This window comes from Eublepharis macularius, chromosome 4 (genome assembly GCF_028583425.1).
Source record: "Eublepharis macularius isolate TG4126 chromosome 4, MPM_Emac_v1.0, whole genome shotgun sequence".
Taxonomy (NCBI): Eukaryota; Metazoa; Chordata; class Lepidosauria; order Squamata; family Eublepharidae; genus Eublepharis; species Eublepharis macularius.
Window position 1 is genome coordinate 50,483,521 of NC_072793.1, and position 23,771 is coordinate 50,507,291.

The following is a 23,771-nucleotide window of genomic DNA, read 5'->3' on the forward strand; positions in this document are numbered from 1 at the left end:
TTCCTCGCTTAGGTAATGTCTACGTGTGAGCACCCCCCCCCCCCGCCATGTTATTCCCTGAAAACTGGAAGGTGCTGCCTGAGCAGATGCTTTTATTATTACTAAAACCAGTATTTGTGTTTGCAAAGGAGTTCGTAGAGGTCTGATTTCTACACTCCCCCCCCCCTTTTCTAAGTCTTTAAATCCAGCAGCCGGGAGACAGAGCTATGCCTCATCCCACTGACGGGACCTGGTAGCAGGCGCGGAGGGGGGATCACCATCATCACCACTACAAATCACAAAATAAAGAAGGGGAAGGATTTTTCTGCAGCTAAGAAGAAAAGGGGGCGGGAAAGCGTGTGGGGAGAAGAGAGAGAGAGGGGGCGGGAGAGGGATGAGTCCTCCAAATCCACCAAGCCAAGGCAGCCTTTCGCTCCTGGATGCAGCATCTCCTCCTCTCAAAATGATGGTGCCGGCGCTGCTGCTCCTCTCTCTCATCCAGGGGTAAGCACTAGCAGAGATTTCTGTTTGCTACGGAGGGTTTGGGCAGACGGCGGCGGGGGGGGGGGAGGCAGCGGGGTGTGTGTTTGTGTTTGTGGTGGGGAGGGGGAGATGCCAGTTATAAAGGCAAAGAGCTGGACGGCGGATGATGGAGGGCTGCAGAGAAGCCTTTCCCACGATCCAACTGTATGCGCTGCTCATCATAATACTCAATACAGGATGTTCCCTATGTCCTCCTCATAACGATGCTGAAAGAAGGGTATCGGGTGGTCGGCGGGATGGGGTGGGGGAAGGTGCTTTCCGAATGAAAGCTTTCCCACTGCAGTTTCTCGGCGGCTGCTTCGATGGGAGGAATTATATTTAAGGCTCGTTGGGAGGACAGAATGTGCAGCTTGAGCAGCAGCCATAGCAGTCTGCGCCGGGCTTTTCCCGTTGAGTGCTCTGGATTCTGCTGGGCCAAGAGCTCTGAATACAACCCAGCAACGGCCATGGACGCTTCCCCTGGCCAGATCCCTGACCCTGAGCGCGGAGTGATGGCACGCCGAGCCCATGAAGGAGGCACTGGCATCTGTCCGGATAACAGCAGGCCCCCCCCCCACTCCATATCGTCCCATTAGGCAAATGTTTACACTGACGTTGTAATGGGAGTATTGCTTTCACACAGGCTTTGTCAATTACACTGTGCATACAAGCAGCAGGCTTCCTGTTTAGTGTGTGTGTGTGTGTGTGTGTGTGTGTGTGTGAAACAGATAAATGTACACAGCTTAAGGGCAAATAAGAAAAGAGAAATTGTACAGCAAGGATGGGGTGGGGGGGTTGGAATTGCAAGCAATTATTTCTGCAGTGCCAAGCAGTACCATGCTGCTGAACTAGGTGTTTTGGGTATAAAAATTGTGGACAGTGCATTTAGCTTGTTTGGAGTCAAAAGTAGCAAAGCATTTGCCAAATACCTAGCTATTCATGCCCTGGCAGCCTTCTCCATAGTGACACCAGCTTTCTTTCTCTAGATGCATGACAGCCAAAGGTACCTCCTCTCTTTGGTTATAATATTTGGTGACAGTAAAGCAGATGTGATGCTTCAACATTTCCCTGCTTGCTTCACTTCTTTTTTACCTGCCATACTGAAGAACTCCCATGATCGTTTGGGAAATCAAAAGCACAGCATGCTGTTCCAGGCTTAGAATATAGCATTATCATAGCTTGAGGAAAAGGGAAATAAATAAATAAAAAACACCTATTTTCTTTCCCATCATAGCCATGCAGGTGTTTTTAGTTTCACATCTATAGGACAACTATGTATAAAGTGCTTTCCATGTTTTGTTTTTCTTATATGCACACTATAACACATGTGGGAAGTTGTAATAAAGAAGGGGAACACTGCTTAATGATAAATCTAAAAAAGGAAATGAGAGGACAGGGAATTTAGGTTTTTGTAAAAGCAAGGCATCTCTGAAATCTGTTTGGTTTCCTAAGGAATCAACTATTTCTATGTAAACTTCCAGCAGAATTCTGAAGTGCCTTAAACAAACATATGGACTGGCCTTTGGACGCCTCTTTTTGAGCTATTTATTTTACTTACTGCTTGTATTATATCGCTTACCACCCACCCCTAAAAGAAAGGAGCTTCATACATGTGTTCCAACTTAAAAAGAAAGATGTGTAAATGAAGTAAATGTCTGCTGGCTTGTTTCTGTAGCCTTTTCTAACTCATTCCATTAGTCTTGATAATAAATCCACTGAAAGTGGTGTATCTGAGAGCTGTGGGCCTCACGTTGTAATCACCATCCATTTAGCCCTATGGAAAACTCACTGAAGGTTCTCACATTTTTTAGCGATTGCAGCCATTCATTTCCAATCCGATTCTTGAAAAGAAGATATAATTACGCTTTTCCCAGATGTTGTACACACCGTGGCTTTATTTGGAAATGATTTCCCAAACTCCTGTCACCTCCTGTCATCATAAGCTGGGCAAATGAAGAAGTAATAGATGGTCAGTGTTTGTAAATTTCAAAATAGAGCACCAAGTATTTGATAAGAACAAAAGAAATCAGCATAAAATTTTAATAATATTATATTACTATTCCTGATTTGTATTTCCTTGTTTATCCTTTAAGCACTTAAACACTATTGATTGCTAAACAAGAGATCTAAACATATGCTTTAAAGTACATAACCTTGGCTAGATCATGATTATTTGTAATAATGCATTGGGACACCAAGACTGCTCAGAGCATTTAATGCCAGATCTGATCCCTCCAAAGTTAAGAGCTGTCATGTCCCATTGATGACAAGAAGACCCTAGTTTAGGGAACCTAACTCCTCATATGTCCTCTCCTTTGTTATGCAGCTGCTTAGTGAACCTCTTCAACTAAGGAATCTCACTAGTTCCCAAACTCTTGACAAAATACTTTTAGGCCATTTTCAGTTGGGACCTTTCTGCCGCATAATTTCTCCCTCCAGCATTTAATCTCATGTGAGGCTGTATCAGTCTGCCTGCTTGAAAGTCTCATGAGTGCCAGCGCAGTGTAGTGGTTAGCATGCTAGACTACAGACTGGGAAGCCTGGGTTTGAATCTCTTCTCTGCCATGAGAACTTGCTGGGTGAACTTGGGTCAGTCACACTCTCCTCGCTTAATCTACCTTCAGGGTTGTTGTTCTGACGATAAAATAGAACAGAGGAGAATTATACTGTTTGTGTCCTCATTGGGAAGGAAAACAGGATATCAATATCTAAATAAATAAAATGGCTCTTAGAGGCTGCGTATAGTGAATGCACAGTGGAGTGTGTGTGTATCATTTTATCCCCCATACTCATTTATTGCTCTCACATATTAAAGTCCCCCTCAGTGTACTATCAAGTTATATTGTGCCAGTGGGTAACCACTGGCACGGTATAACTAAATGCTACTGTTATATTAATATAAGAACCAGGATTAGGTTTCCATACCAGTGCTGCAGATGTAACCCCATAAAAATAAAGCTGCTCATAGGAGTGTGACTTTATTATCAAGGAGTTCATTGAACTAACAATCAGATCCTAGATATATTGATTAAAATTAAAAATCCCAAGTTTGGATAAAACTGACTTCAAATAAAAAAAGTCCTTCCAAATTGCGGTCAATGGTGCCCAAAATTTAGGAAATCAGCAGTACTATTTTGACCCTAGTTACACCCTTCAAAGCCCATTGACTTCAATGGATTCTGATGGGTGTAACTGTTTAGGATAGCACTGTTTCCCAATGAACCTTTTGAGGTCAACTCTGGTCTTATAGACATATGTACAATTCTCCCTTCTGAGGTCAGGTAGTTGGTAACTAGGGACAGGATCTTTTCTGTGGTGGCACTCTGGTTGTGAATAGATTACACAAATATACATGGTTCCCACTTTATTTTACTTTTGGTGATGTATTTAAATGTTTTTTTCAGGCTTTGGTTTTAGGTTTCCCAATTGCTCTCATGTGTGTCGTATATTTTGCTTGTTATTATGTTATCCTTTTGTGTGACTTCATTTTCTAGTTAAGTACATAACACAAAATATGAATGTTTTATCTCAAGTTAGTGCTTCAGTGGCAAGGAAGTGGTATTTCCCTAACACTTGAAATGTATCATTTTGTTATGAAGTGAATGCAATTTCTCTCCATCCTATCTAGTATTCTTGGTGCAAAGCTAAGAGGACTGTAGTTGCATGAATGCCATAGACAGTAATAGTGTGTGTAAAATCACATGAGTACCTTCATTTTTTTCCCTGAAGCCCATACTAATATACTTTTAAAAGTTTTCTTTAAAAAAATATGATTAAAGCTTACCTACAGACACAGAAGTAGCAGGAAAATGCCAGTAGGTGTTTGGCCCCAACCAGTGTACTAGTTTGTCCCATGCAGCAGCCTTACTCAGTGAAAAATGCTGAGCTGACTATGGCCCTGTCTACTGTACCACTCGAATGCGGGTGTACTTATCTAATAATGATCCAAACAACCAGGAAAGTGGCAAACACCAACAAAACTATCTCCTGCTCCTGAACCAATGCTCTTGGAAAGCCTCTGATTTTCTACTTCTTTATATTTAATTTTTAAAACTAGTTGTTAAGGCTTCCCTGTGCATTTTCTACATCTGTCACAGACATGTCCTCTGCATGTGAAAAGGAGAGCTATTTCATTCCCTGTTCAAAGGAAATTGACAAGACTCGGGGCTTTTTTTCAGGGGGAACGCGGGGGAATGGAGTTCCGGAACATCTTGAAAATGGTCGCATGGCTGGTGGCCCCACCCCCTGATCTCCAGACAGAGGGGAGTTTAGATTGCGGCGCAGAGGGCAATCTAAACGCCCCTCTGTCTGGAGATCAGGGGGCGGGGTCACCAGCCATGTGACCATTTTCTCTGAGGGCAACCCACTGAGTTCCACCACCTCTTTTCCCAGAAAAAAAGCCCTGACAAGGCTTCACGCAAAGGCATTCCGCTTCACAAATTCTGTTCCGTAGGAATTGCAGTCTTGTGACTTGAGGGAGGATCATGCAAAGGAAAATACAGTTGGGATACAGCTTTCACGTTTGTGTGGATTACTTTTGAGGGCCATTATATGTTAACATTAAATATGTGTGCTACTTCTACTTGGTCTGGTCTCACGTCTGGATCTTTTTACCCAGTCTTTATCTTTTAACATAGACCTCTCCTGTCCTCTGACACATTCATTTTATTTATTTATTTATTTAGTACATATTTGTCCTGCCCTTCCTTCATGGAGCTCTGGTTGTGGTACATCCATCTCCTCTCCGCCATTATATCCTTACAACAGCCCTAAGAGGTAGGTCAGGCTGAGAGAGAGGGACTGGCCCAAAGTCACCCAGTAAGCTATGTAGCTGAGTGAGGATTTAAACCTGAGCCTCCTAGTTACTAGTGCAATGCTCTAACTACTACCACCAATTTAGCAACAAAGATTACAGCCCTTATATTTCATGCCAGGCTTTGGAGAATGTCAGAGACAGCGAGAATCACTCTTGTGTAAAGCCACAGAAGATGGGAGAAGGGTGGAGTCAAAAATAAATGAACTGAATAAATTTACTAAATGTACTAAATTTATCACTAACAGTGTGGTCCTAAGAAGAATTACTCCAGTCTAAGCCCATTGAAATCAATGGGCTTAGACTGGAGTCAATCTCTTTAGGATTTTACTGTAAATGTACTAAATAAATGTACTGATTAAATAAACATTGTAAAATAAATTTCACATATACCAGGGAACTTGGAAAGGGGCAGATTTTTTCTCTTCTACCCAGCACACAGTGGGAAACCCCTGAAACCCCTGATGCCTCTGCAGTATTGGAAGAATTCAGGGAAATAGCAGGGTGTCCCACCATATGAGGAAGCCCAAGATAGTTGGACTCCAGGAAAAATTTGTGGGAACAGCAGGCCCCTTGGTGAGTACATTTGTGGAACTTTGCCCTGTGCAACATATGCAACATCTGTTGTATAGGAATCATGTAGGACCAGTATATAAGGTTGCTTCCTATCCCAGAGTCTCTAGGCCCCAGCGTCATACATCCATCTCAAGATGGTGTTGCATGAGACCAACTGCTCACATGTGACTATCATGCTGCAATAGCTACAAATGAATTGGGTCAGGCTAGCAATCAAATTGACTTCTGAGTCTGATGTGCAGGATTGTGGATCTAACTATAAGGCTATGACCCAATGTCCAGTTTAAGGAATTTTGTACACTGGCCCAAAGTTAGAGTCTTGTGACATTTAGAATAACATAAATGGCATAAGACATTGGACCATTCCTCAAGAATTTTATGCTGAGATTTACAAAATGTTCTGGCAGACAAGAGCCAGTAATACAGTAATTTAGACCAAGTTACATATACGAAGCTGAATAACTTCATAAAACTTAATGTTAAATGTAAATAGTATCCATAATTTTAAAATAAGCATATAACTGGCCATAACAATTAATTTGGTGTGCTTAAAAGGTTCTCTATAAACTGTTTCTCAAAAGAATTAATGTGATTTTATAGAAAGATCCCAGTCTTTTAATTATATCTCTATAAAGTAGCCCACTACTGTTTTAGTTGTCGTTCTAATTCTTATCATGCCACTGGTGCTTTAATCAACTCTGTATTGGTACAATGAGGCTTTTGTAAATCATTTTGAAGTGCTTATAACAGCTGATACATATGTAAACCCTGGGACATATGCTCTGTATATGATGGGAACTAGGAATGAGCTTCAATCTGCACACACCACATGTAGATGTTCCAAAGGACCATGAGTGAATCCCCGGACTGGATTTTCCCCATCTGTTTCTGTAGCCCTCTCCCCCATCTCCTGCAAGTCTGGTGGGGAGCACTCGGAAACAACATGAGACGCAGCATGGGGCTGCATGTCAAAGGCGAATGGCGCAGAAATTGCAGACCTGCCCCCCTTGCACAATCAGAAGAGGCTTCTGCTCATATAAAGGTTACTTGAGAACCGATCCATAGAACCTACAGGCACAGCAGCCTATGGGTATAAATTAACATGCAAGTATAGAGTGCACATGGAAACTACTGCAAAAATAACATGGACAGATGATACCTGTAAGCACACATGCATATCAAGATATATTAAAGGACTCAGCTAATGAAAAATACTATTAATATTGTTTGTGGGGTTGCCAAGATAATGTGTGGTGCAGCCATCAGACTTGCATGTTCTGAAATTTGGCAAGTGAATATCAAATTCATAGTTAATATTTACAAAGGATAAAATAGGATTTGATAAGATTATATCACTCTGAAGTCTGCGTATTGTAGTTAAAAGTGATGCTTTTTTAGGGATATACTTTTAAAAATATATATATCATTTATAGTCCTCCTTTCTCGGTGATACTCAAAGTGGATTATGATGTAAATCAATATGAACTATGGGTGGAACATCCCATAAACAGTGCAATAGGTTGTAACATCTGAAAACCTTTGAAAGGAACTATCCTGTTATGGCTTGAATTCTAGATCCTGTTGTCCTCATTCTTTTATTTATAAATTGTGAAGCAATGTGAGATCTGCTACCAGATCTCTGAAGGAAGTTTATTTATACATCAGTTATATCCCATAGAGTCCCAGAACTCAGAATAAGGCAACATTTTAAAAACTTAAAGCATAAAATTGAACTCTAAAATAAAGTATTTAAACAAACAGTGCACCAAACTTCCACACTATTTACATCATTCATAACCAGTACCTTTTCCCCTGCTCATAGTACAGTGTAGGTGCCAATGTGGTCTAGAGGTTGGAGTGTCAGCCTATAATCTGGGAGACCAGGGTTCAATTCCCCACTCTGCTACAAAACTTGCTGGATAACTTTGGGCCTCACCCCCTCTCTGCCTAACCTACCTCCAAGAGCTTTTGGGCAAATAAAACCGGGATTTGTATGCCGCCCTGAGCATCTTGAAGAAAGGGTGGGATAAAAGTGTACTAAACAGGTAGTTAGGTTATAGGTAGTCCAAAGTCAAAATATAGCTTTGCCAAATTGTTGCCCCCCTGACTTCTTAAAGACAAAAGTGTGTTTTTGAGGAATGAAAAAAAAATATCATGAAAATCCGATCGTATTAGTTTTCCACTCTAATTTCCCCCAGTTTCTATGGAGACTGTTTTTGGATCTGCCATGATGGCTATGCACTTTACATACTTTAATAGGATTTCTACCTCATACCGTGCATGATCCAAGCCAATAATGGATCACGTAACAAATGTGATAACATAATGGAACGATGAAGCTAATCAGGTGAGGTGATAGTAGTGAACGCAGCAATAGTGCTTTCGCTATGAAGTCCCAGTCCAGCTCAAGGTACAGTAGATATATACATTAGAGAGCCTACTGACAGCAATGGTCACATTCAGATGCATATGCTGATAGTACGTGTAATGTTTTGCCTGTAATATATTTGATTTGGATTTTATTTCTGCTTGTTAATGTGAGGTTTTTAAATTGTTGTGGTGAGTCTAAATGTGAGGCTCTGTGAAAAGAGGGGGGGGGGCTGGATGAGCAAGTGTTGCATAATATGATTGGCCTGCAGCTGTACCCTAGGGGGCAGAGTGAACTGTAGCTTTTAGTTGGAGAGCTGAGAGAAAAGTTTTCATTCTAGTCAAAACAGGCAAGCTGTGTGCAGTCTGAGTGTGTCTGTGCGTTTCTGAGAGAAAATATTTATTCTGGGCAAAGCAGGAACCTACGTGGAAGCCTGAAAGGGTTTTTTTTCCTAGTTAAATCAGGCATCCTGTGTGGAAGCCAAGTTCAGTGGAAACAGTGTGGTGTCCTGAGAAATTCTAAGTCAAGCAAAGTGTGTGTGTACTAGGGGCAGTCTGGTATATCTGAGAGAGTGATTATTCTATCTAAGTCAGGCAAGCTGTGTGCAAAGGCCTGAATGAATCTATGTCTGTGTGGATACGAAAAGAGTTTATTCTGTTAGTTGAGAGCTGTGTAGAAAATTACTTTGTGTGAATACACCTGTGAAAATACCTTTAAGAAGAACTGCCAAGCTTAAGAAATATTTTGAAACGCGTTTCAGAACTCTGCAACCATCACACTTACGTACCTAGAAATAAATTTTAGTTTTATTTAAGAAAAACATATCCTTTTTTACCTCACAACCACTCTCATGATCTGACTGTCCTGTCATACTACCATTTATAACAAAGCCTTCTTATAGTATCAGTTAAGCAGAAGAGATTTAAGGCAAAAGCCTTTGGTGGCAGCAAAACACTTTTGGGGAGGCAACACACCCACAAAAAAGGGAAGGTGTTCTCGAGATATAATCATGGGCAAAGTAGAGAAACATGTGAAGATCTGTGTGAGTGTTAATATAAGGAGTGTTTATTAGAACCAGGGCCATCCTGATTTATAAGTTTAAGGTAATATTTATTTATAGACTCCCTTTCTCACTGAGATTCAAGGCGGATTACATAGTGTGAGATTAGTACAATCAATATAAAGGACATTCTCATAAACAATGCCACAGGGTAAATAAATATGAGTTTACAAAGTCATAGCATTAGCAAGAATCAAACACAGTTGAAGAAATGTTGAAACAGAGCATATAACTGACATTAGACAACATAGAACTACCTGGTAAGATCATACTTGAAGCACAAGTAGCACATAGGAACACATACTTAAAGCAACAGATAGTATATAAGGTAACATAGCAGTGAAGTCTATGGTCCTTAACTCGTTAGTGAAGCATTTGAGACCCCCTCCCTACAATTCAGCCCTCCTATCTGAGGAAAAAGCCTTTTTGAATAATTCAGTTTTGCATTGTTTGTGGAAAGCCAGGAGAGTGGGGGCTCTCTTGACCACCTCAGGCAGGCCATTTCACAGGGTAGGGGCCATGACAGAGAATGTATGTGTATGGGCAGCTATTGATTTTGCCCATGTGCAGGGTGACACCTGTAGGAGACCCTGTTCAGATGAGCTAAACTGCTGTGGAGGAACACAGAGGTGGTCCCATAGGTATGCCGGACCAAGTCCATAGAGAGCTTTGTATGTGATAACCAATTTCTTGAACTTGAACATGATAACTGATAGGTAGTCAATTGAGTGACTACAGGATGAGAGTGATATTCATGCTCCTGCTTGCTTCTGATAACCAGCTGAGCTGCAGTGTTTTGCACCAATTAGAATCTCCTAGTTAACTTAGACAGGAGACCTATGTATAGTATGTCCAGGGTCTGAGGCTTAGCCCCCAGACTTACCGGGAGGAGGGGATGGGAGGCAGCCAGGAGACAGCTACCCAGCCACCCCGACAGTCCCCCAGGCCCTGCACAGGCCAGCAACAGAGGGGAAAAAAGAAGCACCCAATCCACAGAAGGTCAGAAGGGGCAGGTGGAAGCCAGCTAGCCCCATTGCAATAGTTAAAACTTGATGTTACCATAGCATGGATTCAGGTGGACAGGTTAGCCATGTCAAGGTCGGAAGCCATCTTCCAGGCTAGAGTGAGGTTGTAGAAAGCATTTTTTGTAGCTGCCATAACTTGCTTTTCTAGTAGTAGTGCTAGATCCAGTATAACCCCATGGCTCTTAACTGAGTCTGCAAGGGTCAGACAGACTCCATTGAAAGTGGGGAGTACAATGTCCTTCAAGATCTACCTTCTCAACAAACATCACTTCTGTCTTGTCTGGGTACAATTTTGATTTGTTCATTTTTAGCCATCACTGTCAGGCAGAGATCCAAGATTTCTACTGCATCCTGTTGGGGCCTGGATAGTGAGATATACGGGAAGCTGAACTAACATTCCAAAGGCAAAGGTTTAAAAGGATTTAAAACAGGGCAAATGTGACCAAAGCGTTTGAGGTATCTGTCAAAAAGAGTCCAGTAGCACCTTTAAGACTAACCAATTTTATTGTAGCATAAGCTTTCGAGAATCAAGTTCTCTTCATCAGATGCCTGATCAAAACTTTTTGATTTTGCTACTACAGACTAACACGGCTAACTCCTCTGGATCTATGAGGTATCTGTGTGTGATATTTTCCCTCAGTCATCAATTCCAAGCCAGCAGAGATTAAAACAAAATTAAACTTTATTTACCAGCTACAGCATAGGAGTGAATAGTTTTAAACTCAAAAGTACAACTGGGGGTTAAATAGGGAATGTTTCAGTGTAACTGAAGAGGTTTAACTGACAGCAATTTCTCTGCTGCCTTCTCTCAGCAGCTCCAAAAGACTTCTCATCAGTCTTTCACTCTCTACAACAGACTTCAACTGTCCCTGGCCCAGCAATCTGTCCCCTCTCATTGGTTGGCTTCTCAGGAAAGGCAGAGCTGGAGCTAGTCCTGTCTGTCATAAGTTGCTCTTCAACCTCAGGATAGCCCTGGACAAATTATTTTTGCAATGTTTTCCTTCCAGATGGGTCTGCATAAAATGAGAATATATGTCTATGTATACCTTTTGTGCTCCTCGGAGAAAGGACAGAATAAAAATACATCACTTCTTTCTGCCCAATTGCTGAATGAGAACACAAATAATATTGTACTCACTACTTCTTCAGTGACTTGAAGAGAAGAAAAGATGAAAAGATGCAGGGATAAAGTTTAGTTATTCTTAAAATTGATGATACTTTGCCTCAGGACTATATTCTGCTAATAGGATATGTATGATGAAAAAGCATCCCTGCAGGCTAGGATGTTCTTGATTAAGAAATCCTGTTGCATACACCTGGGCCTCCCCTCATTTCTTCTTTTCCAAATGATTGGGGATTGAATATAGTAACTATTAATTTTCAGAGAATATAAGAGCCAACAGGCATGAATTTGTTGTTTTAGATATGGCTACACATATATACCACACTATAGTTTTGCCATATAAATATATTCTGGTCATATGAGGATTTTGCTAAGCTGCAGGAGGATATCTTCAGATATAAGCAAAAGTCTGTACTCTCTGGCAGATTGAGGATTAACAACTGAATTGCATTTCCTGTTGCCCAGTGTTTTAGCATAATGTGAACTTGTCAAGTTTTGCTAAATATAAAAGTGGCTTGTAGGTGAATTAATGAGAATGACATATTCCATATCAGGAAACAATCCTCCTTTAGAATGACCTTGTTTGACTGTGTATGGAAGCACAATGGAAGGATATTTATGTAAAACAACACATATCTTTTCTGTTCTTTTCATCTCATTTTAAAACCAAAATGCATACATTATTCAAAATGTATATATTATTCACATCTTATAAGGATATCATCCACTATCAACTGAATGGCCAGATATAAATAGTTCCTGAGTGACATACCAACAACTGAGATGACACTAGGGATCCCATTCCCCTGGTGAGGGTGGGGGATCCCTGCTCCTAGCCTCGGCCCCCCTCCACCACAAACCTGGTCCACCGGGGGAAGGGTGCAGGGAAAGGGCTCAGGAGCCCTACAGTGAGCTCTCACACTCACAGGCACTTGCTTGTGATAAAAATTGGCCCCCAGTCTAGTGTTGGGGGCTGATTTTTATCTAATCAGCCCCTAGTGGAGGCTTTCACTTCCTTTTTGCACCAGGAATGATGTCATTCCTGGCGTGACAAAATAAGTACTCCCGAGGCAAGTCCCCCCAACCCTCCAAGTTCCTTGGTTTGAGCTCAAGGGGACCTGGCAACTCTACATGACACTGGACCTGTTCAGCAGAGTCAATATACTTGATTGCATCAAAAGAGCAGGGCTGCTGAGAGAGGGGGAACTGGGCCACAGGTTGCTTGGGGGCCCTATGATGTCCCCATGTGCTTAAACCACAGAAATGGCACCAGAGATACTTTTAAAACTTCAAATACAACTAGTTAGTTTATTTAAATTGGAGGAAATAGGTTGAGTGAAGTCAGAGATGGAAACTTTTTGAGGTAAAATTCAACAAATATATATATCTTGTTCACTGAAGTAAAGTTCAGAACATGCAGATACTTCAGTTTTTATACTCTTCATTGTTACTTAAGGTTTCTGTTTTTAGGATTTGTTCCCTTGTTTCTTCCCCCAAGCACTTGAGTATACTTTATTTTTAATACTCACTCTTCTGGGGTTAGGAAGTCTGGTGCCCACTTTCTAGTACCCCAAGGCCCTCTAGTACCCCAAAGGCCCTCTCTTCATACACTAGTGCTTTCCTTCAGTCCTTAACTGTATCTGAAGTTTTCCACAGATAGTTATTATAGTTATCAATGACACACAACAAGGGATCTCTCCACTCTCAAAGCTATCCCTGTTTAACTGGGAAGGAAATATCTCCTCTCCTTAGAAGATTTACCCCTCTCTTTTGGGAATCTGTTTGAGAATTCCCTCTCTGTTTGAGAATCTGCACCTACTTTCCAAACCTCCTGCCAACTTTCCTAGTTGGCTGCTTTCCCTGAGGACTCCATCTCTCAACTCTCCTCATAGAATATTTCTCTCTGCCAAGACTGAAAAGGAAAAAAAAAAAACCACTCCTCTCTCAGCTCAAGCTACCCACTCTGGAGTAACCTGCCATTCAGAGTTCTCGGACTCTGAGAGGGGTTAACTCTTAACAGCTGAGAAAATGTGTTTGTACACAGCCCTTCCAGACTTCTCTAAAACATGAGACTGTCACAGGCTCAAAGGTCTGGTAGAAGCTCTGTCTTCTAGACTAAGTCCAAAGAGCAGTCTTCAAATTCAGGGCCTTTCACTGGAGCAGTTTCTTCCCAGAAAAGGGATTATTAATGTGCCTAAAGCAGTAAAGTTAAAATATATCACTGCCTTTATTACCAGAGAGTGAAGAGAGGCTAGCAACAAATCCCTTGCGTTGTTCCAGATTAAAAGAAAAAGGGGAGGGAAAGGGAAAGAAAGCCATGAATGTGATCAGGAATGGCTGAAGGGGTAAGAAAAAATGTAAGGACAAATGTCATTGAAGTGTTTGAATGCAGATTGTGCCATTTACCCTAAGGAGACTCCCCCCCTTGCTCCTGTGTGAAGACATGCTGCAGTTATATAGGCATGAGAAAAAGGCATTCTGTGCATGCTGAGGCACTTTCCTTTATCATTACCACATCTCATTGTAACTTTCAGGCCAAGTGCTAATTAAGGCAAGAGGGGCTATTAATTTGCTATGGAATACTTGCATATGCAAGGAGGAAAATTACCCAAGAGTGCATTTTTATTTTAGGGTGTTTTTTAATTAAAAAAAAAAAGATTGACTGACAGAAAAATCTGGAGTGGATTTTTGAGTTTGGGAATGGGCCGTGTTCTGACCATTATGCTAACAAGGGAGGAGTGAGCTGTGCTCGAAAACAAACAGAAAGGATCCATGCTATACAATTTGCCCATCTACCTCTTTTCATTGTCCTTGTATGGGGGGAACAGGTTGGAATTCCTCAGCAGTGACTAGGGTTGCCATCTCTCACTTGGAAAATTCCTTGAGATTTGGGGGCAGAGACTGGGCAAGGCAGAGTTTGGGGAGGGGAGGGAGCTCAGCTGAGATGTGATACCATAGAGTCTGTCCTCCAAAGCTGCCATTTTCTCTGAGGGAACTGATTTAGGTAGTCTGGAGATCAGCTGTAATTCTGGAAGAACGCCAGACCCTTCCTGGAGGTTAGCAAACCCTGGTGGTGGTAGAAAGTGAAATCAATGAAATCAATCAATGAAATCAATGAAATCAAGTGAAATCAAAGGGTTTGCTAACCTCCAGGAAAGTTCTGGTCTTCTTTGACCAGAAGCATCCAAGCACTAACTAGGGCTGATCCTGCTTAGCTTCTGAGATCTTTCTTTGGTTGCTAGATCTGTGTGTAACTCTGCTGACTGGAAAGCACCTATGCTAGTTACATATTTGCTGGATCATTTTATTCTCACTCTTCCTCTTCTCTCTGACCTTCTTGAATTGTGCCAGAGTAATGGCTATGTCTATGTTTTTTCTCTCTTTCTCTCTTTCAAAAAAAGAAAGAGGTTGTAGTCAGTTTTTAACATAACACAGATCAGCAAAGAAGACCTGCTGTATGTTATAGTGTGAACAGGGTCCTTTGGAAGTGACGCCTGACCAGGCGTCAGGCCTGGTCATCTGTATTTCAATGACAGTGGTGGAGAGTGCTCTGAAGTCAGAGTTGACTTATGGCAACCCCGGTGGAATTTTCATGGCAAGAGTCTAACAGAGGTGGTTTACCATTGCCTGCCTCTGCAGCCCTAGTCTGCTGGTCTCCCATCCAATTACTGACCAAGGCCAACCCTGCTTAGCTTCTGAGATCTGAGAAGATCTCACCTGGGCTATCCAGGTCAGGGTATTTCAATAAATGTGATATAGTTCTTTTTTGCCATCCATTCTTATGTGTAGTAAAAGATAGAATGGCAGGACTTCCTCACATTTTCTACATGGCTAGATGAATGTATTTTCTAGTTATCTAGTAATTGAGTGGTGAAGTTATTTCCCTTTGATTTCATTCATTCATTCATTCATTCATTCATTCATTCATTCATTCATTCATTCATTCATTCATTCATTCATTCAAATACTTTATTTTTCTCTCTCTCTGGGTACTCAGGTTTCAAATGCACCCTTGAAGCTGATGACAAGACACAAAGTTATCCTGGACCTGTGCTAGTTCCACCATGATAGACACAGAATCACAGTTAAGAATTGTAGACTATAAGCTAAAGAGCCAAGAGCCCTTTGGGTTATGCCAGAGGCACATGCCCTGGTTATGTCAGGGCTTTACATTACCCACAGAAAGGTAGGGACAAATGTTCAAACCAGGTTTTATACATCTAGTTTCAATATTCCCAATTTCTCCATGTACTGCTGGCTGGCCAGATTCATGTCAAAATAATGTAAGCTAAAAACTCTGCAGACAGAAGTTTATATGGCTCATGTTCCCTCCCACTGGCTGTCTTTTCTCTGTATAGTTTCAGTTTTTACATTATCAGTTGTTGTTTATGCCCTGAAAAATTTAAAGCATGTATGGATTTTTGTAAGTTTTTTGGTACTTTAATTTTCATTTATGTATTGATGTGTTTAATTTTTTAATAATTGAAAAACTATTCTGATATCTCTATGTTTGTGCATGGTGTTATAAAGGGAGGTTGACGCAATCCCATAGAGGCTAGTAGCTGGTATAAACTTTGTTTTCTCTTAGCTTTGTTGTCCCTCATCTACATATCCTAAATATTTTATCTAGTCTCTATCTTCTGTCTGACTTTGATAAATTAAATTTTATTCTTTCAGACACAGACCCTTTTATTTCGAATAGGATGGCCCTTTATGCCCTGGATGCTAGGAAAATAAGGGTAAATGTGGTCGCCAGGAGAGTAAACACCTGACATAGATTAGAAACCCTTCGGTTTTAATGTTGTTTAATGTTTACATTTTAGGCAAAATGAATTTTATAGTAATTTTATTTATATCTATGTAACTATATATGTATTCTTGTATTTTTGTTTTGTTTTTAATGAATGGTTTTATATTGTGAAGGCCTATGGCCACATACAATAAATTTGCCTCTCCACATATCCTAAATATGTAAATATTTGGGGAGATTCCTCCCCCTTATTTTTTGTCTTTTCACAAAAGCGGTGTGTACAATTGCACCATTAAAAAATAAAACAAAATGCACTTGTGTTAAGAATGTGCATAGACAATGAACATGGGTAATTTAAATTATACACAACAGGAGCTTGTTTTAGCCATTTATACAATTATCTTGTTCTGTAAACAAATTACTAGTAACTGATGATAAAATGCTGCAGAAATGCATAGAGGGACTAACATCAATTCCTAATTAATATCAGTTACTAACATCAATTCCTTAGCTAGTGGGTCGGTCAATGGAGCAACTAGGGTTTCAGCCTCCAGGCAGGGGTTGTTCTTCTTATTGAATTACTACCAATCTCCAGAAACCAGTTCTCCTTGAGATAATAACAAAAAGAGGCTCCTCCACACTCCTTGAGATAATGGCAGGTTCGGAGAGCATAAACAGAAGTCCCTCCCCAAGTACTAACTACAGTGTTCCCAAATTTCCCAAACCAGAGCTGGCAACCTTAAGAACAACAGACTACTACATAATCAGCTACAATTGTCTGCAGAGCAGCACATTAGTACACATTGTAGAAGCAAAAAAACTTTGGATTAGATCCATTGCAAGAACCATGTGAGGTCTCCACAAGCATCCCCAACATTCCTGAATTTCCCTTCCCAGCAATCATGCCTCCTGCCCCTTCTGTGAATGGAGCTCCAATGACAGAAGCACAATTTTGCCTCCTTCCTCCCCTTGCATCCTCCCAACCTGCATGGCTATTGTTCCAGGTGGGTCCTATGACTCTAGGGAAAAAGTTTCCTGGTGTAAAAATGGCTGCTTTGGAGAAGGGAAGACTAGGAAAATTGGTGCTTGTCTGGGGTGGTTGAAGAATAGAGGGTTTGTCTAATGGAATCTAAAAGACTGGGTCCCTGTCCTATAATGGTGTGAGTAACTGACATAAGCTGGCTGTCTCTCTTAGCTCTGCTGTTCCTCATCTAAACTGGGAACATTGTCACAGTCTGACTTTTGTTGTTAGTGATTAAATTAAGTATTGTAAAGCACTTTACACAACAAAAAATATACAGAAATAATAATAAAGATTGATTTTTGCCACTAGTTATGAGGTTAGTTGTTTGTACCTTTTATGCAGAGAACTTGAGGCATGGATTCATTTTACATCTTCAGTTTTTGACTGATTTTAATTGCTTGCATTTTGTAAAGTTGTAAATGATATTATTTAGATTCTTTGATTTTGTTTTGCTGATGTCCTTTCTAAAATATATTACTTTGCTGTTATTGCTCCTGTTGGTTCACCTCAATAGTACAACAGAATAATCACTCAGGTCTTTGAGTATGTCATTTTTCCTTACTTTCTTTCACCTATTTTTTTTAATCATTAAGTATTTTTCAACCCCTTCCTTTAGGAGCCTATTGTAGTTTTTGCTGCTACTAACAACTTGTGAGGCCAGTTAAGGCAGTTTTGTTACTGAAAAGTACCAGCTTAGTTACTCAAAGGGTAAAAGAAATTTCTGCTGAAAAAGGTACCTGGATAAAAGAAAAGAGTAAAATGAAAAGAACAACTAATTTTGGTTCTGACTGTTTTCCTTTGATAATGTTTGTGTATGACATCATAAAGCACATGGCTTAATTTTTAATCTATCCTGTATTGTGGGTTTGAAAAATTAATAAAGAATTCGTAAGTTATCCAAAGTCTTCCTCCATGTACTTACCCGTATGTTAAGATCCGTTTCAGAGGTCTTGCTCCATGGCCTCCACATTCAGAGATTAGGTGGTGGTGACTGAAGATAGGGCTTTCTTGATGGTGCTATCCTGATTGCAGAATGGCTCTTCCTAGGGCCATGATTGGTACTTACCTTTATTTGCTATTCCACCTTTCATCATAGAAGGTATAAATGGGTTTCCCAAGTGATCTCCCATCCTGGGATTGACCAACCTCTAGAGTTGTATAGTTTAAGTAAGGTTACTGTGATGTATGCCTTCCAATCCTATCCCTGAGGTTAGGCAGGATGGGTGTTGAATTTTTTTATGCTGCATTTCCTGCTTTTATCATTGCTCGAATGCTGGTTTTTCTAGGTTATTGCTTTTATATTTTAATATATTTTTTAAAATGTTCTTATCTTCATTGGGAATGTCAGCTAAATAGGATAAAGGATGTTAAACAACTAACTGTAAAGAGTAATTGTCACATTTTCAAAAGTCCTTTTCTATAGGAGAAAGCCTATAGGGAATGAAAATTCCCTGGTAATTCTGAGAGACAGCCTGGGAAAGAGGTCATGAAACAGCCACTGTTTAGACGGAAAAACTTAAGTATGAAAATAATCACTAACACCAATACTGGAAATACGTAATTGATGGTAACAGATCTTTTGACAGCTTAAGATATCCACTGAAATGAGAGTTTATCAAAGTTGGGTGTCTGACAAAATTGTTGTGACAACAGCCTACTTCAGGGATAGCAAACTTCCTTTGTCTGGGGTAGCAGACTCACTCTGTGTAATTCTGAATCTTCCCTAGCCATTCTATCTTTGCTTCAATTCCCCACTCCTCAGACATGTTGGCTGGAGAACATGCCCATCCCAGACCTAAACAGTTGTCATTCCAACATATCAACTGAACTGAAATAACTACATGGCAATTTTGACCATGTTAGGCTTGGTCCTAGTGTAAAGCTGTTGGCAACATAAAGGCTTCTTGGGTGACCCCTCATTTCCTAATAAGAGGAATGCATTCAAGGAAAAGGCAGCACATAATTCTCTTCCTTTTCTATCACCTCCCCATGCCAGATTGTAACTTGGATTGTAGTTTTATTCTCGGAAGGAACTAAGTGACTATCCTCATTATTTATATAGACCTATGTAGGGTGCAAATATGAGCTGCCTTGTTTATGTTTAAATGCTGTATTTTATGGTTGCTACCAATGTTTTAAATTGTTTTAAACTTCTGATATAAATCCGCTCTGAGCTTGCTTGTGGGGAGAGTGGACTAAAATAAATGAATGAATGAATTGATATTTTTGCTGCATTCAGCCTTTTGCAGAAGATTTGGCAAGCATTGAGAGAAAAGATGGAACCAGAACTATCATTTTCTGTCCTTTAATGGACTGATAACCAATAACCCAAAGAATTTACTTCGATTGTCTGATTTTTGTGATTCCTTTATTTGTAGTATTGAACAGTTAACAATGCAAGATCAGAAGAAACCAAGTGGGTTGGGAGTATGTAAAAACTACAAAGCAAAAAAGTGTGGAGACAAAATTGCATGGGTAGTAGCTAAATATGCAGAGGCAGCAGAGATGTAATTGATAAGGGACTCTAGAGAAAAGGAGTGGACTGGACAGCTTGCAAGTATCTTAACTAACCAGACTGTAAATTTGCAAAGTGCATTCAGCCTAACAAAAATCATGCTGACCAGTGTTATGTGTATATGCGTGTGCACATGCAAGTGAGTGCATATGTGTGTTTTAGTGCTAGTTTTAATGAAGACTAGGCAAACATATTATAGAGTTCTTCCTCAAGAAGATGGGTGGAGGGAGGAAAAAGAAGGAATGTTCTTTCCTTACACTGCATATATTTGTTGAAAGAAAGTGTTTCAGTAGTTACAGAACAAATCAGAATAGTGCAGTCCTAAACATAGCTACCTTTCTAAGTTGATTGATCTCAATTGGTTTAGATGGTGTAATTCACTAAAATACCTCCAAATATATTAGTGCCAAGATCCAGGAAAACTGATCTCTCCCTTTGAGATGGCAAAAGGGATATGTTTGCATATGACTATTAACACCTTTTCTGATGAATTCTATAACCCTTCAATATCAGCAAAAATATAAGTAGTAAATATCATATAAACTCTTGTCTACATTTGTAAGGCGTACTTCTCACTCAGAAGGCACAATGCCATATAATGTGCCATTAATCCTTTTTGTAGTGTCAGATGAACCTTGTAACAAGAGGGAAAAATCCTCCATAATCCACCCATGCACATTCTGCTCTGTTAAGCAAGAGTACAAGTTGTAACTACATCTTTAATGATGTAAACTGTAAATTAAACAGGCACATACAATTTACTATAGCCCATATGTTAAAATTTATGCAAAACCAAATGCCTTTGACAAAGATGGGACTGTCTTACAGAGTGTCTTATCTGTTTGCTTGAAACTTCTTATCATTGTTAGCATCATCAAATAATGGTCAGGAATATCTTGTCGCCTGAGACTCTTGAGTAGGGAGTGACAAATGGGTCAGTATATCCTGGCAGATCGGTTTATGTTCATGTTTATTATTAGATTTATATCTTGCCCTCCCCGCACACAGGCTCAGGGTGGCTCACAACAAGCATTTAAATACAGATTTAAAATGCATATTAAAACAGATAAAACCAATCAATAAATACAAATTTACATAAACAGGTGTCAATGTATATCTCAGAGACTATATTAAACCCATAAAGTACAGACAGTAGAAGATGAAAATGATCAGTCTCAGGCAGCGTGGTATATGGAGTATGTGGAGGCATGCACCTGGCTGTCATTGTAAATTATAATCTGTCAGTGTCAATCATATATGCTTATGTGTTTTTTTGAAAACTGTGTGGTTAGAAGGAGGAAGAGAACTCTACTGAGCCCTATGATGTCCCTCTTACAGACTTGGGGAACAGGATGGTTCATACGTTGACCGACTCTCAAAGAGCAATGTGGTACCCTGGGCTGAATATATATTTTGTAACATTGAGGCCAATACTTGAGCATCCATAAACTATGAACAAAATCACAACCTAAAAGTTATGTCAACAGGTTATTGATGTACACTCCAATAAAGAATGAAAGAGAGGGATTGTATTAGAGGTGTGCAAAACGAGCCAGAAAGTGGCTTCTGGAACAATGAACCAAATCTAGGAAACCAAGTTATAACAGCTCCTTCTCACCCCAAAGCTTCTGTGTTTCATTTCATTTCTTACTATGCAATGGCAACAGCAGGCAGGCACTGGGCTGGCAGGACCTACCAATCAGTTCACAAGGGGAGGGAACCCTTATGTTATACCACCGAATTAATTCCTTTGGAAGGAAGGAGGAATATGCACATGAGTGGGACCTGGGAACTGATCTGTCTCCCTCACCCCTTCAGGACACATGAACAGTTGGTCACTCTGAGGAAAATCTACTTTTCTCTTCAGGTTTACAAATGACTTCAAGCCCCCCCAAGTATCCACCAAGACACTATTGAAAAAATGGGTCTTACATCTAAGTAGACCTGTTTAGGATTGTTTCCATAGTCTTCTTTGGGGGGGGGGTTCTCTTTTTCTGAATCAAATGACAAATATGTACCTCAATGAAACTTCAACCCCTTCACAGTTCCCATCTACAGATAGACCAATCTAGTTTTCAGGTTTCTCATCCTACTGCAACACCCCACCCCACCCCATCCAGCATGCACCAAAACATAATTTAAAAACAAAAAACAAATTCTCGATATAAAGCTTAAGTCAAGCCTCCTGCAAGCCATTGGCCTACTCTGCCCTTTCAAAAACAATCCTGCCTGTCCTCACAGCAAAAAGAAAACTGAAGGAAAAAAACATAGGTCTGTTTGGGAGAGGGTGGGGGTTCAGGTAATTATTCTGTCTTCTTGTACTTGGGCGAGCACTTGGGCAGCAAGAATGCCCAATTTTGCAGCAGAATGCTAAACATCAAAAGGAAGGACCTTTTGCAGATGGGAATATGATAAACACTGTAAACAAAACTTATAAAACATCTGTTTAAAAAATATAATTGAAAGTCTTTGGGTCATTTAGCATTAGTAAGAAATGCTCTATAGCTTCCTTTTGCAATCTAGATTATCTAGAATGTCATCATTGATAGTATCTTGGGAGAGAATTAAAGCACTACTCTTAAGAACAAAAATGCTTTCTATATCACCTCTGTTTAGCCTATTAGAGTTTTTCCCTTTTGTTGACTGAGGGCCAAGCTACAAGTGACGAATGACACTTGAACGGCAAGTGTATTTCTCCCTGTTCACTTGCCCTCCACTCAATCCACTTGCCGTTCAAGTGTCATTCATCACTTGTAGCTTGGCCCTGTCTCATTGCTTAATTTGGGTATTAGAAGCACATTTGATCCTTGCAGAGCACACATAAGCTTGGAACATGCCAACTTAAATTTCATATAGAGTCATAATTTAAAAACAAGGGGCTTCTCTATTTTCAAAATTTGGTGGAATTGCTAACCAAGATACAGAGACTTGCCATAGTTCTACAACTGGAACTTGATTGTTTTACTTGCTGTTTTTGAATGCCATGTAACATTGAAGTCTATAGGCAGCAAGTTGGTATAATTACATATAGATATGGTGAAAATAATATTAGTGAAATAATATTAGTGAAATTCTGCCCTTCTGAAAGGACAAAGACTTTATGTTTAGAAACAATTAAGGAACCAGAATATAAGAAATCAAGGAGCATAATAAGGGAAGGGTTAAGGACATTCACTGTGTATATATGATCAGTTAAAGTCTCAATATTCCAGAGTTGATACAAGGTTGATGCAATACATACAGAAGCTTGAGCTTATCTAACAAAGCATTACAGAAGATCCAATGGCAAATGAGTCCAAGAACAATGTTCATTTTTTCCTGCTATTTCACTGATATTATGTTGAGATAAATTGTGGTGGATTGAACCAGAAAATTAGTTGCTGCCTCTACACCATTCTGGGCCAGCCAGCAATTTCTTCTAGGAAAAGTTCACCGTACTGGGGAGGAACTATGACTGGGAAGTTCCTTAAAGCTGCTTTAGAATTCCTTGTGGAAGAGCCTGCAAGGGATTGGTACATGTTGTGTGCTTGCAAATAAATTAAAGATATTTGTATAAGCACCTTTGGAACTTCTTTGCTTAAAAGCATTAGGACAAATTCACTGAAAGTAGGCTATCAGCCACAAATTCTCATGCTGAAAGAGTGTATAACCTTGCTTACCAGCTCCTGTGGAAAAGCAAGAGGGAGAGACCACCTTCGGGCAAGAGGGAGGGCTCACTTGTACTATCAAGGGGATCTTGTTGACATTGTTTGAAAGAGAATGATCCCTGGTTTTGACAAAATCTGTTGAACTTTGGCCTGATTTGTATATTCTAAATGGGGGGATCGGGGGGGGGGGGTTGCAAAGCAGCTGTGAGGTCCTAATCAAGGCTCCTTGCACGTGCTCCCCAGAAACCCCAATGATGTCATTTCCAGTTAAAAAATGGAAGAGACAGGGTCTCAGTGAGGGCAAAATTGCCCCCCAAAACAGCATTTTTGCTATGTTTGGGGCCAATTTGGTCCCAATGATACCCCGTT

The 23,771-nt window shown here is 40.2% G+C and overlaps 1 protein-coding gene across 1 annotated transcript in view; it reads left to right on the forward strand.

Moving 5' to 3' along the window:
• The first annotated feature begins 373 nt into the window (after positions 1-373).
• The window catches only part of GABRG2 (gamma-aminobutyric acid type A receptor subunit gamma2), a 90,606-nt gene continuing 67,208 nt past the window's right edge, over positions 374-23,771 (forward strand). Inside the window, exon 1 of the mRNA XM_054976263.1 lies at positions 374-483. Within this exon, the coding sequence (XP_054832238.1) occupies positions 374-483 (110 nt within the window). The remainder of the gene's footprint in view (positions 484-23,771) is intronic.